Below are 12367 nucleotides of genomic sequence, written 5' to 3'. Positions count from 1 at the left end.
TCCCGCACTGGGCACACTCGTGCCCCTGCTTGGGCAATGCCTCTGCCCCCTTCTCCATCCCCATCCCTTCCCGCTGCTCCCTGTAGGGACAGGCAAGGGTTTTCCGGGGCCTCTTTCCCAAGACCATTGAAAGCTGAACTTGAAGCCTCCCCTGCCCACAGCAGAGCCCGCATTCCCTGCAGCAATCCCCCGGCGATGCTGGATGCAGGACAGCGGCTGTCAAACCATCCCAAATCCGAGCTATTTCATAATCCCAAGGGCCCGCAGCTCACTGCTGCCTAAGGGAAAGGGAAATAAACGTATGGGAAAGCCTTTTGGAAAGGGTTGCTGGACGAGTGTGTCCCGGGCTGCTCCAGCGCATCAGCTGAGCTGCTTCCTTGGAAAAGCCTCCAAAGCAGCAGCTTCACCAGGATTCCGGGCAGGACCACAGAGGGGCAAGGTCTGTGACCCTAAAAGGGGGTAAAACCTCACATCCTGTGCCTGGTGCTTGGTGCAGGGTTTAGCCCGGTGCTGCTCCTTGCAGGGTGATGGAGCACCCCGTGATGGGGCACCCAACCGCGGGCATGGGATGCTCGGGATGGGGAAGGGTTCCAGCGACAACGCTGATGGTGCCAATGGGTGGCATTGAGCCACGGTGCCACAGAGATGCTGGCTCCCAGGGGATGGTTGGAGGAGACAAAGGGGGTTCCAAGGTGGTCCAGCCCCTGGGTGTCGCTTTGTGCCTTAGCCCGCAGGAGGAGCCCATCCCCAGTGTTACAGCATCCCTCATGGAGCGTGCCCTGGTGACACTGGTCCATGGCACCAGCGTGCTTGTGGGTGATGGGTTCCGTGCTGCACCTCTCCAGGCTGGTTCCTGCAGAGGAGCTGGGCTGCTTCTCACACGGAGCCGTGGTGCTGCTCTTTGTCCCAGATGCCACGCTCCTCTTTGCTTGGAAGTGGAGCTTTTCGGATGAAGTTTTCATTGGGATTCCTTCCAGTGCCCAAAGCGGCTGCAAGAAGCCTGGAGAGGGGCTACGGACAAGGGATGGAGAGAGACAGGCCGAGGGGAATGGCTTGAACCTGCCAGAGGGGAGATGGAGATGAGCTCTTAGGCAGAAGCTCTTCCCCGTGAGGGTGGTGGGACACTGGGATGGGTTGAATGGAGATGCTGTGGCTGCAGTGTTCAAGGGCAGGTTGGACACAGGGGCTTGGAGCACCCTGCTCTAGTGGAAGGGGTCCCTGCTTTGGAGCTGGATGAGCTTCAAGGTCCCTTCCAACCCAACCCACTGTGGGTTCTGTGTTTATCCCCTGTCTATTCTACGCTCATACCCATCAGCCCCACGTCTCCATCTGACGTCGCAGCCATTGGGTGAAGCAGTTGTCTCCACCCATGCAGTGTTGGAAGGGGAGGCTGTGTGCTCACATCTCCCTCTTGCTGCCGCACGCTGGGGCACATGCTGGGTGCAGGGAGCTCCCCTCCGCGCGCCGTGGGTCGATGGATGGGTTTTGGTGCCTGATGCTCGCCTTCGTCCTTCAGCAAGCAAGTAAGTGCCAGGTGCTCCTTCTCCCTCAGCAATGGAGGGCCCGGGGGGAGGTTTAGGTTGGTTTTAAGGACTCCTGGGAGAGCAGGGATGCGTGGGACCAATGGTGAAGGATCCTCGCAGGGACGTCCTGAGGATGTTGGGCAAACCAGGGTGAAAGATGCCCGGCACGGCCCAGTGCTGGCCCCTCGCTCTGCTGTGCAAACGAGTGACTGCTCCAGTCCATCTCCATCCAGCTGCTGCCAGATGTGCCGGGTTGGATGCGCTCCGCTCAGGGGCTCTTCTCTTCGTGTCCTCCCTGCTCCCGCGGGTTTCTGTTGGGGAATTCGGGGCTGTTTGGAAGGGGGGGATGCGCTCTGGCTCCTTTCAGCAATGGGAAATGGGCCTGGGGAGGGTTTTGCCCCCGGATGAGCCCTGCAGTGTCCTTATCCACTGCTTCAGCAGGGCTTCCTCCAGCTCTATCTGCTGAGCAGCTTTTCCTGCCATGCGGTCAGAGCCTCCTGTTCTGGGAACCGGAGATGCAGAGCCCTGGGGTGAGGTGGGACCGCTGGGCTCCGGCCGCCTGCCCGAGCCAGGATCAGTCCCCTTTCCAAGCAGTGGGGACGCAGCCTCCATCCCCAGCCCACGCTAGGGAGCAGCGGCTTTAAACTGGGGGTGGGAAGTCTTCTTCCTGCTTGGGAAAGAGGGAACCAGCTCCACATGGGGTGGAGAAGCCTTTCTGCCTGCTTAGAGCTCAGCCTGGCCCTCGCGAGCTGGTGCTGAGGGGAGCCTTGCTGAGCTGCTTCTTGTGCTTTCAGTTTGCACCTCGGGGCTCTGCCCCTTGAGCCCCTCCGTGCAAGGGAAGCTGCTTCACGAGCACTTTGGGGGATGTGAAAGCGCAAGCCCCGCTGTGGGGCCACGGAGGCAAACGGATCCTTTATAATACAAAGGATTCCCCTAATGAATGCCATCACCCCGGCTCCTCGGTGCTCCGGGATCAGTGACGCAGCGGGAATCCTTATCCCAAGGGGTGCTCCAGAGGCTTTGTGTGGTCGCAGCCCAGAAAGGCTCTCATCTCCTGGGCTATGGGGGGGGTCCTGCCCCTCTGCTGCGCTCTGTGGGACCCCCCCTGCATCCCGCATCCAGCTCCGGGGCAGCAGCACCAGAGGGACGTGGAGCTGCTGCGAGGGCTGGAGCAGCTCTGCCATGGAGCCAGGCTGAGAGAGCTGGGCTGGGGCAGCCTGGAGAAGAGAAGGCTCCTGAAGGGGAGACCTGAGAGCAGCTCCAGTGCCTGAAGGGGCTGCAGGAAACCTGGAGAGGGGCTTTGGACAAGGGACGCAGGGACAGGCCAAGGGGAATGGCTTGAACCTGATAGAGAGAGGAGACTGAGCTGAGCTCTTAGGCAGAAGCTCTTCCCTGTGAGGGTGCTGAGGCGCTGGCACAGGGTGCCCAGAGAAGCTGTGGCTGCCCCATCCCTGGCAGTGCTCAAGGCCAGGTTGGAGCATCCTGCTCCAGTGGAAGGGGTCCCTGCCTGTGGGGCTGGATGAGCCTCAAGCTCCCTTCAACCCAAAGCAGTGTGACCCTATGACGTTACCCGCAGTGGACCAGAGGTGCTGTGCCCTGCAGCCCCTGGCTCTCAGCCTGTCTGTGGTGTCGCAGCGGGCGATGCGGAGCCCTTTCCACCCAAGACCCCTTCCCCACATCCTGTCCCCGCTCCTCTCCGCAGCGCGCAGCACCTGCGGCACGGAGGTGATCGGCGCCGTGGGCAGCTCCATCACCTTCCACCTCCAGAGCCCCGCGGGGGAAGCTGCAGCCTGGAGCTTCCACGGCGACGTGGTGGTGACCGTGCGCTTCGGGGACCCTCCGCACGCCACCTTCTTCGACGACAGCTTCAAGCCCCGCTTGGCCTTCCCCGGCAACGGCAGCGCGCTCAGCATCTCCCAGCTGAGCCTGGAGGACGCGGGCACCTACACGGCGAAGAGCGCGGGCGCCAAAACCACCTTCACTTTGCGTGTTTACGGTAGGGACCTTCCACCGTTGGCCCTTTGCTTTATGCTCTGCGCTCAACCGGGGTTCTGATGGCTCAACCCCCGTGTCCCCCAGGGGTGCTGGAAGCGCCCACGGTGACGTGCACCGGGCAGAACTGCTCCGCCGGTGTCTGCCGCTATGCCCTGCTCTGCGCCGCGACCGGCGTCGGCGCTGGCGACGTCTCCTACACCTGGAGCATGGGGAGCACGTGGAGCGCCGGGGCCGCGGTGCTGGTGGAGGAATCCCCCGTCGAGGAACCGCTCCTGACGTGCACGGCTCAAAACCCCGTCAGCAGCCGCAACATCACCGTCGGCTCGCCCGCGGCCCTCTGCGCAGGTACCGGGCACGGAGAAGGGGCTGGGGAAGGGCCCTATCCTGCACCTCGGGGTTCCGCTTCCCCCCGAGCCGTGCTCGCAGCCCAGCACGGGCATTGAGCTCTCTCCTCTCCTCTTCCCTCCCCACGCTGCAGAAATCGCAGCCCAGCCTCGCACCGGCGGTGAGCTCCCGAGCTGGCTCTTGGGTGTCTGAGTGTGCCCCCGAGCACCCGGGGAGGGGGATTTGGGGGGGAGCGGGTGACCCCTCAACACCCCCTGCTTTGGGATGGCAGCGACAAAGCAATTCCCGCAGCGCAGGGGCTGCAGGGGGGAGCCTGGCTCCGCATTCCGTTTTCCAGCGGGGTTCTTCCCACCCCCGAAGGCAAAGGGACGTCAGTGGGGAAAGCTGTGGCCATGGAGGGGCTGGGGCCGGGGTCCCCCTGCCCCGGCGCTGTCGCTGCTCTGCCTGCAGCATCACCCATCCTCACGCAGCGCATCGCCTCTTTTCCACGTTGGACCAGGGAGTGAGGGTCCCTGTGAAGCAGGGAAGGGCTCAGCAGGGTGTTGAAGCACGGCCGTGCCCGTTTCCCCTCCCCGCTCTGATGCTGGGAAGAGGCAGATCCGCTCCGGGATGTTGCTACCGGACCTTGCTCTCTCTCCAGGCACCCGCTCCAGCAGGAGGGCTGCGATTGCGGCCGCAGCGGTGGTCGGATCCGGAGCGCTTTTAGCATCCGTTATCCTCGTGCTCTGCTGTAAACCCAAAGGTGAGCAAACCCCACGGGTGCCTGCGGACCCGAGAGCCCCATCCATGGGAGTCCATCACGGCCCCGACACCGGGGAGGGCTGCAGATGCCGGGGCTGCGGATGCTCCGTGGGGTTTGCTCTTGTTGCTGCTGCTGCTGCTGCTGACAGGAGCCCCTGCGTTGCTCTCCCGCAGGCTGGAGGATCTTCCATCTGCCTGCAGATGAGGCTGTGAACACAGGTAGGGCACTGGGGCTGCCCCAGGCATTTCCCTCCCTCCCTCCCTCCATCCATCCCCCTTTTTTTCCTGGTGGGAACAACCCGGTTGCATTGAAAATCAGGAGGGGAAATCATCCACTGCTGGGGCTTGGTACCAGAGCAGACCCCAACCGCTCCCCGCGCCCTCACCCTGCATGCATGGAAGTGAGCTCCAAGAGGTGACCCCAGCGATGCTCCCGAGGCTGAAGCTCTGCTCTTCCCCAGTTTGCTGCTGGAAAACTTGGTGCCAGCCCTCCACGAAGGAGCTGGGAGCGCAGCCATGAGACCCCCAAAGCATCGCTGCTACAACGGGGCCGGTGCCCCGCGTGGATCCCGCTGACTCCTCTTCCTTCCATCCCTGGAAAACAGTGTTGTTTCCATCAGCTCACACCAACGGGGGGATTCCTGCCTCCTCTTTGCCTGTGCCTGGATGTTGGGGTGCACTCAGCACCGGGGCCATGGGCTCCTGCCACCCAACCCTTGAGGTCCAGCTCTTCCATGGGGAACTATGGGCAAAGCATCTCCCTGCAGCAACCCCTGCCCTGCCTGAAGCCTGCATTGCTCTTCCTCCAGTGCTGCCAATGAGGGACACGGGAATTTTGACCCCCAAATGGGATTATGAAGGGTTTCAATTGTCTCTCCTCTGATGGGCCATGGAACGAGCTGACGCTGCCATAGGGGCAATGTCTGAAGGAGAGACAAACGCATCTCACCCTCTGAAAGCAGCCGGGGATCTTGTACTGGAATGGGAAGAGCTGGTTTGCACTGGCGCGCGCTTCCACTGCCATCCTTTGAGCTGTAAGCAAGCGCCCTGCTCCCACCTCCCGTGGGGCAGAAAGTGGGATGCCAAGCGATGCTCCACCTCCACCCAGACCCACAGCAGCGCCCTCCAGCACCTCTCGGCCTGCTTTAAGCCGGGATTCCCACCCTTCCCATCCACCGCAGCCTGTTCCCTCGCTGACCTTCCCCTCTTCTCTCCCCACAGAGGCCAGAGCAGAGTACACCACGGTGTATGCCCAGGTCGGCCCCTTCCAGCAGGTGAGTTTGTGCAGGTTCATCCCCATCCCCTGGGTACGTGCCTGGAGCAGGATGCAGATGCGGGGTGGGGGGGTCCCTGCATGGCATGGGGATGACCTGGGGGGGCCAGGATGGCGTGGGGAGGAAGGACAACCTCAGCCTATGGGAACTTGAATGGGGACCTGGTGCTGGGGCTGCCCCAGGAGCAGCCAGCGTGGCCGCAGCCGCCTGCACGTCCCAGTGCATCACCGGGCTCTCCGTCCCCAGCCCCACTGAACCTGGTTTCTTTGGCTCACCTTGGGATGCCTCCAAGCCCTGGAAACCCCTTTTAAAGCCTTTTCCCCCCCCAGGTCTACCTGCAAGAGGGCTCCACGACGACACCGACCCCCGGCGCTGAGACCTCCAAACCCACCCCTCGCACGGCGCCGGCTACAGCCCAGGTGAGCCGTGGCTCGTGGCCATCTCCCCTAAAGGGGCTCCAGCCCCAAGCAAGGAGATGGGGAAGACCCCAGGGAGAGAGATGTAACCCCTGGACCCACAGGCAGGAGCAGATGGGTCCTCACTGGGCTTTCCTGGGCTCCAGAGCATCAAACCAAGCCCATGGGACCCCTCACTGGGCTTTCCTGGGCTCCAGAGCATCAAACCAAGCCCATGGGACCCCTCTCTCTTGCCAATGGAGGGATTGGGTTCCCCGAGCCCAAGCAAAGCTTTTGTCCCTTTGTGGTTGCAGACGGATGATGAGAAGATGGGTAAGGGCCTGCCAGGCTGCTGGGGGCAGGAGGAGAAAACCCTCTACGCGTTGGTCAGCTAGTGAGAGCAATACTCCAGTTTGCTCTGAGTGCGGCGCTCCCCCCATTGCTACCCTCTCTGGAGGGGAGAAGGATCATGGGATCATCATGGGATCATCATGGGATCATCATGGGATCATCATGGGATCATCATGGGATCATCATGGGATCATCATGGGATCATCATGGGATCATCATGGGATCATCATGGGATCAACTGGGTTGGAAAGGACCTTTAAGATCATTAAACCAAACCATTCCCAGCGCTGCCAAGGCCACCACTGCCCCATGGCGCTTGGGGGGTGTGAGCACTGGCAGGGCCCTGGGCAGCCTGTTCCAACGCCTGAGCACCCTCTGGGGCAGGAATTGTTCCTCAGCTCCATCTAAACCTGCCCTGGGGCAGCTTGAGGCCGCTTCCTCTTGTCCCATCTCTTGTTCCTTGGGAGCAGAGCCCAGCCTCTCCTGTCAGCACTTGTAGGGAGCCATCAGGTCCCCCCATGATCCAGAGCTGTGGCTGTGGGTCCAGCGCTCCCAGTGCAAGGATGGGATCTGCTGCTCCTGATGGGCCACAAAGATGCTCCCAAGGGGAATGGCTTTAACCTGCCCGAGGGGAGACTGAGCTGAGCTCTTAGGCAGAAGCTCTTCCCTGTGAGGGTGCTGAGGCGCTGGCACAGGGTGCCCAGAGAAGCTGTGGCTGCCCCATCCCTGGCAGTGTTCAAGGCCAGGTTGGAGCATCCTGCTCCTGTGGAAGGGGTCCCTGCCCGTGGCTTTAGATGAACTTTAAGCTCCCTTCCAACCCAAACCATCCCAAGCTTGTGTGATTCTGTGACTCCTGGGATTCGCCCTGCAGCACCTCGCAGTTTGGAGCCTCCCAATGGAGGCCGGGAAGAGCTGAGGAGCCCCTTAGCCCCCTTTCTTCCTGTTCCTTTGCCCTATACTTCTCAACGGGGCAAATGCTTCAGCAGCTTCATTCGATTGCTCACCCGAAAGGAAGCAGGGACAACGCTTGGTGGTGCGAAGCTGAAGATGGAAACTCAGCCGGGAGCTGCCCTTTCAGCTCTGGCTGCTTCTGCAGTGCTCCTGCTCCTGCTGGGGACCTTGCAGACCTCAGAGCCCCCAGCACCGTGCTCAGCATCGCTTTGTGCCAGCAGCAAGCGGTTCGTGGTCCCCTGAGATGCTGTCATGGTCCATAGGCAGGAGATGATGCAGCCTGGGGGCAAACAGGACAAGGAAGGTGGCTGATGCTGTTCCACTCCACCGCTTTGATGGGTTTGGAGATGAGGTTTAACTCTTGGGTGAAGCGTTTGTATGGAAGCTTCAGGAGGAGAGCAGCTTCCCAAGAGATGCAGGGATGCTGCGCAGCGCGCTACTGGCTGCATCCCACCGGGATGCTTCACCCAGAGCTGGGATACCCAGCGAGCAGGACACGGGGCACCCCAAATCCCTGCTCCCCATATCCCCCCCCCCTTCAGAGCCAGCAATGGAGCCCAGCTCCCACCTTGGCACCAGTTTTCCGGTGCTGCCAGACAATGGGAAGCCGCTTCCCGTGCCGCTTCCCTCTGCTCTTTGTCTCGTCTGTGTAGATAGTAAATTATTCAGGGATGAAACTGGAGATCTCTTGGAAGTGCCTGGCACAGGGGAGCCCTCCAGGAATAAAAACGCCAGACACATCCGAGCTCAGTTTCTGTCTGCGCGCGGTTTGAGGTGAAACCAGGCTGTTTTTGGCAGTGATTTCTTTGCTCTCCGCCTTTTCACAATGGGTGTTTGAGCTTCCACGCTGATCAGTTCAAAACACACCCCATGGATCACGCATTCGACCCGTGCATCGGCCGTGTGGCACCAAATTCGCCCTTGTAACTCCAATCCCCAGCCTGGACGAGGCTTAACCCAGCAGTGATGGCACCGGGGACCGGTCCAAAGGGAGCCGGAGCATCACCGGAGCATCGCCTCCTGCTTTGCCCCTGTCATGGGATCTATCCCCTATGCTGGTCATAGCCCCAAAATGCCCCCCCCCCTCCTCTCATGGGGTGTTTTCGGGCCATTAATCACCCCATTTCAGTGCCAGAACCTTTGAGCTCACAGGAAGCCGTTGGTGGGGCAGAAAGGGGAAGGAAGACATTGCAAGAGGGAGCAGTGGAAGGGGAGGATGGAGCCCCAGGGCGTGGGGATGGGCTGGCTCTGCATGGCAGTGCTCTGCTCCGGAGCTGGTGAGTGGGGCTCGGGGGGGTTCCCTCCATCTATGGGGCTGGGGGAAGAGGAAGAGGAGGAGGAAGGGGCGATGTGAAGGCAGCGGGTGTGCGACCACGGTGCCTGCTCAGGGTTCCCTTTGCAGCAGGGCAGGATGCTCCCCTGGACATTGCATGGGGGGAAAGGCTCAGGCCATGGCTTTATGGTCGGGCTGGGGTCTGGCTCATGTGCAGGGCCTGAACTGGGGTTCCCTGGGCTCTCCCAGCATTGATTCGGGCCCCAAATCCCCACGCTGGGCTCCCTCTGGCCATCCCTTTGCTGGCCAAGGGGCAGGGATGCTCGGTGACCACCCGGCCCCTTGCTTGTCCACATCTCACCATGGGCTGGGTTGCTTGAGGACCCCGTTCCACCACCACAGAGCACCACAGGCAGCTGCCCAGCACCAGTGGGATGCTGCTGGTGACGTGGCCCTGCACGAGTTCCAACAAGCCTTTGCCAGCACCCACCGTGGCAACGCCACCGGTAGCATCCTCTGCCTTAGGGGGTGTTTGTCTCAGTGTGACCGTGGTGGGAGGGTGATGCCACGGACCCGTTTGCATCCCTTTGTCCTGAGGCCTCTCCCTAAGCCGTGGTGCTGTGGTGCCGGCTGAGCTCCTGGTGTGGGACCATGGCGGTGCAGCCCCATTCCCGCTCCATAGGGGCAGTTTGGGTGTGGGGAGGCGTTGACATCAGTTGATGCCCCTCATTCCCAGCTCTCATCCTCAAAGAGGATGCAGGCCACGGTGACGACGGCCCCGAGCTGCCGACAGAGCCCAGCGCAACCGCTGCGGGTACGGACGAGCTGACGACGTGGCCAACAGCCTCCCCAACCCCTCCTTGGAGCAGGGACCCCATCACCACCTCCGTGCAGCCACAGAGAGATGCTGCAGGCAACAAAACACGTGAGGAAGGCAAAGGTGCAGCTTGGGAATGTCCTGCATCCCCCACAGAGACCTCTTGCCGCATCCCTTTGGGTATCTGCGAGCAGCCGGGCAGCATCCCTTATCCCTTCCCTTAGGAAGCGCATCAGCTCTTCCCATCAAGTACTGGTCCCCGGCCATCTTCGTGGTGGTTGCTCTGCTCGTGCTCTTCTTCACCTACCGCTGGACCAAGGGGGAAGGTGAGGGCCCCCCTTTTGCTCCGCAGCGCGTTGGGGCGGCAGGAAGAGGTAACAGCCACCTCCCAACCCACATCCTCAGAGCAGCGAGAGCCGCCTGCTCTGGTGCAGCGGGGTGAGCTCTGGGTGCGTGCTGGAGCAAGGGGGGGCCGCGGTGGGGCTGCCCCCTCGCTCGGTTTGCCTTGGAACGCCCAGGTTTGAACCCGGAGCTCCCCTTCCTGCCCCGTGGTGGCCGCTATGGGGCCAGCTCTGCCCTTTGCTCCAGCGCAAAGAGAAGGTTTTCCTCCTCCTGCAAACCCCAAAGCTCGCAGCTCAGGAGGGGCTTGCAAAGCCCTTGCAAAGCCCTTGCAAAGCCCTTGTAAAGCCCTTGTAAAGCCCTTGTAAACCCCTTGCAAAGCCCTTGTAAAGCCCTTGTAAACCCCTTGTAAAGGCATTGCAAAGCCCTTGCAAACCCCTTGCAAAGCCCTTGCAAACCCCTTGTAAAGGCCTTGCAAAGCCCTTGCAAAGCCGTTGTCAACCCCTTGCAAAGCCCTTGCAAAGCCCTTGCAAAGCCCCTTGTAAAGCCCTTGTAAAGCCCTTGTAAAGCCCTTGCAAAGCCGTTGTCAACCCCTTGCAAAGCCCTTGTAAAGCCCTTGCAAAGCCCTTGTAAAGCCCTTGTAAAGCCCTTGTGAACCCCTTGTAAAGCCCTTGTAAAGCCCTTGCAAAGCCATTGTAAACCCCTTGTAAACCCCTTGTAAAGCCCTTTCAAAGCCCTTGTAAAGCCCTTGTAAAGCCCTTGTAAAACCGTTGTAAAGCCCTTGCAAAGCCCTTGTAAAGCCCTTGTAAACCCCTTGTAAAACCGTTGTAAAGCCCTTGTAAAGCCCTTGTAAAGCCGTTGTAAAGCCCTTGTAAAGCCCTTGTAAAGCCCTTGTAAAGCCCTTGTAAAGGCCTTGCAAAGCCCTTGTAAAGCCCTTGGAAACCCCTTGTAAAGCCGTTGTAAAGCCCCTGCAAAGCCGTTGTAAAGCAGTTGTAAAGCCCTTGTAAAGCCCTTGTAAAGCCCTTGTGAACCCCTTGTAAAGCCCTTGTGAACCCCTTGTAAAGCCCTTGCAAAGCCCTTGTAAAGCCCTTGTAAAGCCCTTGCAAAGCCCTTGCAAAGCCCTTGTAAAGCCCTTGCAAACCCCTTGCAAAGCCCTTGTAAAGCCCTTGTAAACCCCTTGAAACCCCTTGCAAACCCCTTGCAAACCCCTTGCAAAGCCCTTGTAAAGCCCTTGCAAACCCCTTGCAAAGCCCTTGCAAAGCCCTTGCAAACCCCTTGCAAAGCCCTTGTAAAGCCCTTGTAAAGCCTTTGTAAACCCCTTGCAAACCCCTTGTAAAGACCTTGTAAAGCCCTTGCAAAGCCTTTGTAAACCCCTTGTAAACCCCTCGCAAAGCCCTTGTAAAACCCTTGTAAAGCCCTTGTAAACCCCTTGTAAAGCCCTTGTAACCCCTACATCTGCCCCGGCAGCAGGGACGAGGGACCGAGCCGCCTCCACCAACGACTCCTCAGGTGAGACGTGCTCACCCTGAGCCTTAGACCCTCCTTGACGTGGGCTCGGCGCCGTGAGCCCCATCCCAGCTCCTTGCCTTACAGATCTGGGAGCCCTGGATGCCACCAGCACCCCCAAACCCGCTGCTGCCCAGGTGAGCCGGGAGCCCGGCACGGGCCAGGCAAGCCCCAGCCTGGGCCTCGGTTTCCCCACCCGGCACAGAGGAGGAGCACCCAGCACCCGGGGATGAGGATGCTCAGCGCAGCTCCTCAAGCAGCGCCTCTTGCAGGAGGAGAGGAAAGAGCCAGAGAAACCCCGAGCCCTGGAGCACACTGAAACCGCCTTCAGCGAGCAGGACCCCCAGGTGCTGCACCCCAATGCACCGAGCCCCAGTGCAGGGATGGGGGGACACTGCCCCCCCCCTCCCAACATCTCATTTTGCTTCTCTTCTCTCCAGCCTGATCCCCCCCAAGCTCCCAGTGGTCCCCATTGCTCCGGGGAGCCCGGTGCACATTGAGTGCTCCCAGTGGCTTCCAGGGAGCCCGAGGGCAGCAGAGGGGCAGCGTGGGGACTGAGATGGGAAGATGCTCCAAGCATCGTGTGCCCCTGCGGTCCTAACCCTAAATCCTGGTGGGAATGGGGACCTGCGTGGGCCGTGGGGCTTGGGCACAGCGGAGCCAATAAAGACGGGTTTCACCCCAGAACCCCCTGCCCAGCCCCATTGTCACCTTTTCCCCATGGCTCGGAGCGGAGCAGAGGCGGTGCTGACAGCGAAAGGTGCGAAGGGCAAAGGAAACGCCAACGCTGGGGCCCGGTGAATCAGCGCTGCAGGGGGGGGGCCCCCATCAGTTTGGGTGCGTGGGGTGCAGGTGGG

General features: G+C 60.9%; 1 protein-coding gene across 1 annotated transcript; it reads left to right on the top strand.

The window, feature by feature from the left end:
* Nucleotides 1-1411: 1411 nt before the first annotated feature.
* LOC134167541 (T-lymphocyte surface antigen Ly-9-like) lies at nucleotides 1412-6746 on the top strand. The gene is made up of 8 exons (XM_062626312.1): nucleotides 1412-1523; nucleotides 3226-3519; nucleotides 3603-3863; nucleotides 4504-4605; nucleotides 4779-4823; nucleotides 5826-5878; nucleotides 6208-6297; nucleotides 6588-6746. Exons 1-8 carry the CDS (start codon nucleotides 1475-1477, stop codon nucleotides 6666-6668), a joined length of 975 nt encoding a protein of 324 aa, XP_062482296.1. The 5' UTR covers nucleotides 1412-1474; the 3' UTR covers nucleotides 6669-6746.
* Nucleotides 6747-12367: the final 5621 nt, after the last annotated feature.

The sequence above is a fragment of the Pezoporus occidentalis genome, unplaced genomic scaffold (assembly GCF_034315485.1).
Source record: "Pezoporus occidentalis ecotype Australia unplaced genomic scaffold, CSIRO_AGI_Poc_V1 ctg29, whole genome shotgun sequence".
In the NCBI taxonomy this organism is placed as follows: domain Eukaryota; kingdom Metazoa; phylum Chordata; class Aves; order Psittaciformes; family Psittacidae; genus Pezoporus; species Pezoporus occidentalis.
The sequence above is the reverse complement of the archived record's forward strand: the minus strand, read 5'-3'. Positions and strand labels throughout refer to the sequence as shown.

Coding starts and splice junctions, on each gene's coding strand:
- LOC134167541 (XM_062626312.1), top strand. CDS start 1,475: ATGGATGGGTTTTGGTGCCTGATGCTCGCCTTCGTCCTTCAGCAAGCA. Junction 4,606..4,778: donor GCTCTGCTGTAAACCCAAAG/GTGAGCAAACCC, acceptor GCTCTCCCGCAG/GCTGGAGGATCTTCCATCTG. Junction 5,879..6,207: donor AGGTCGGCCCCTTCCAGCAG/GTGAGTTTGTGC, acceptor TTCCCCCCCCAG/GTCTACCTGCAAGAGGGCTC.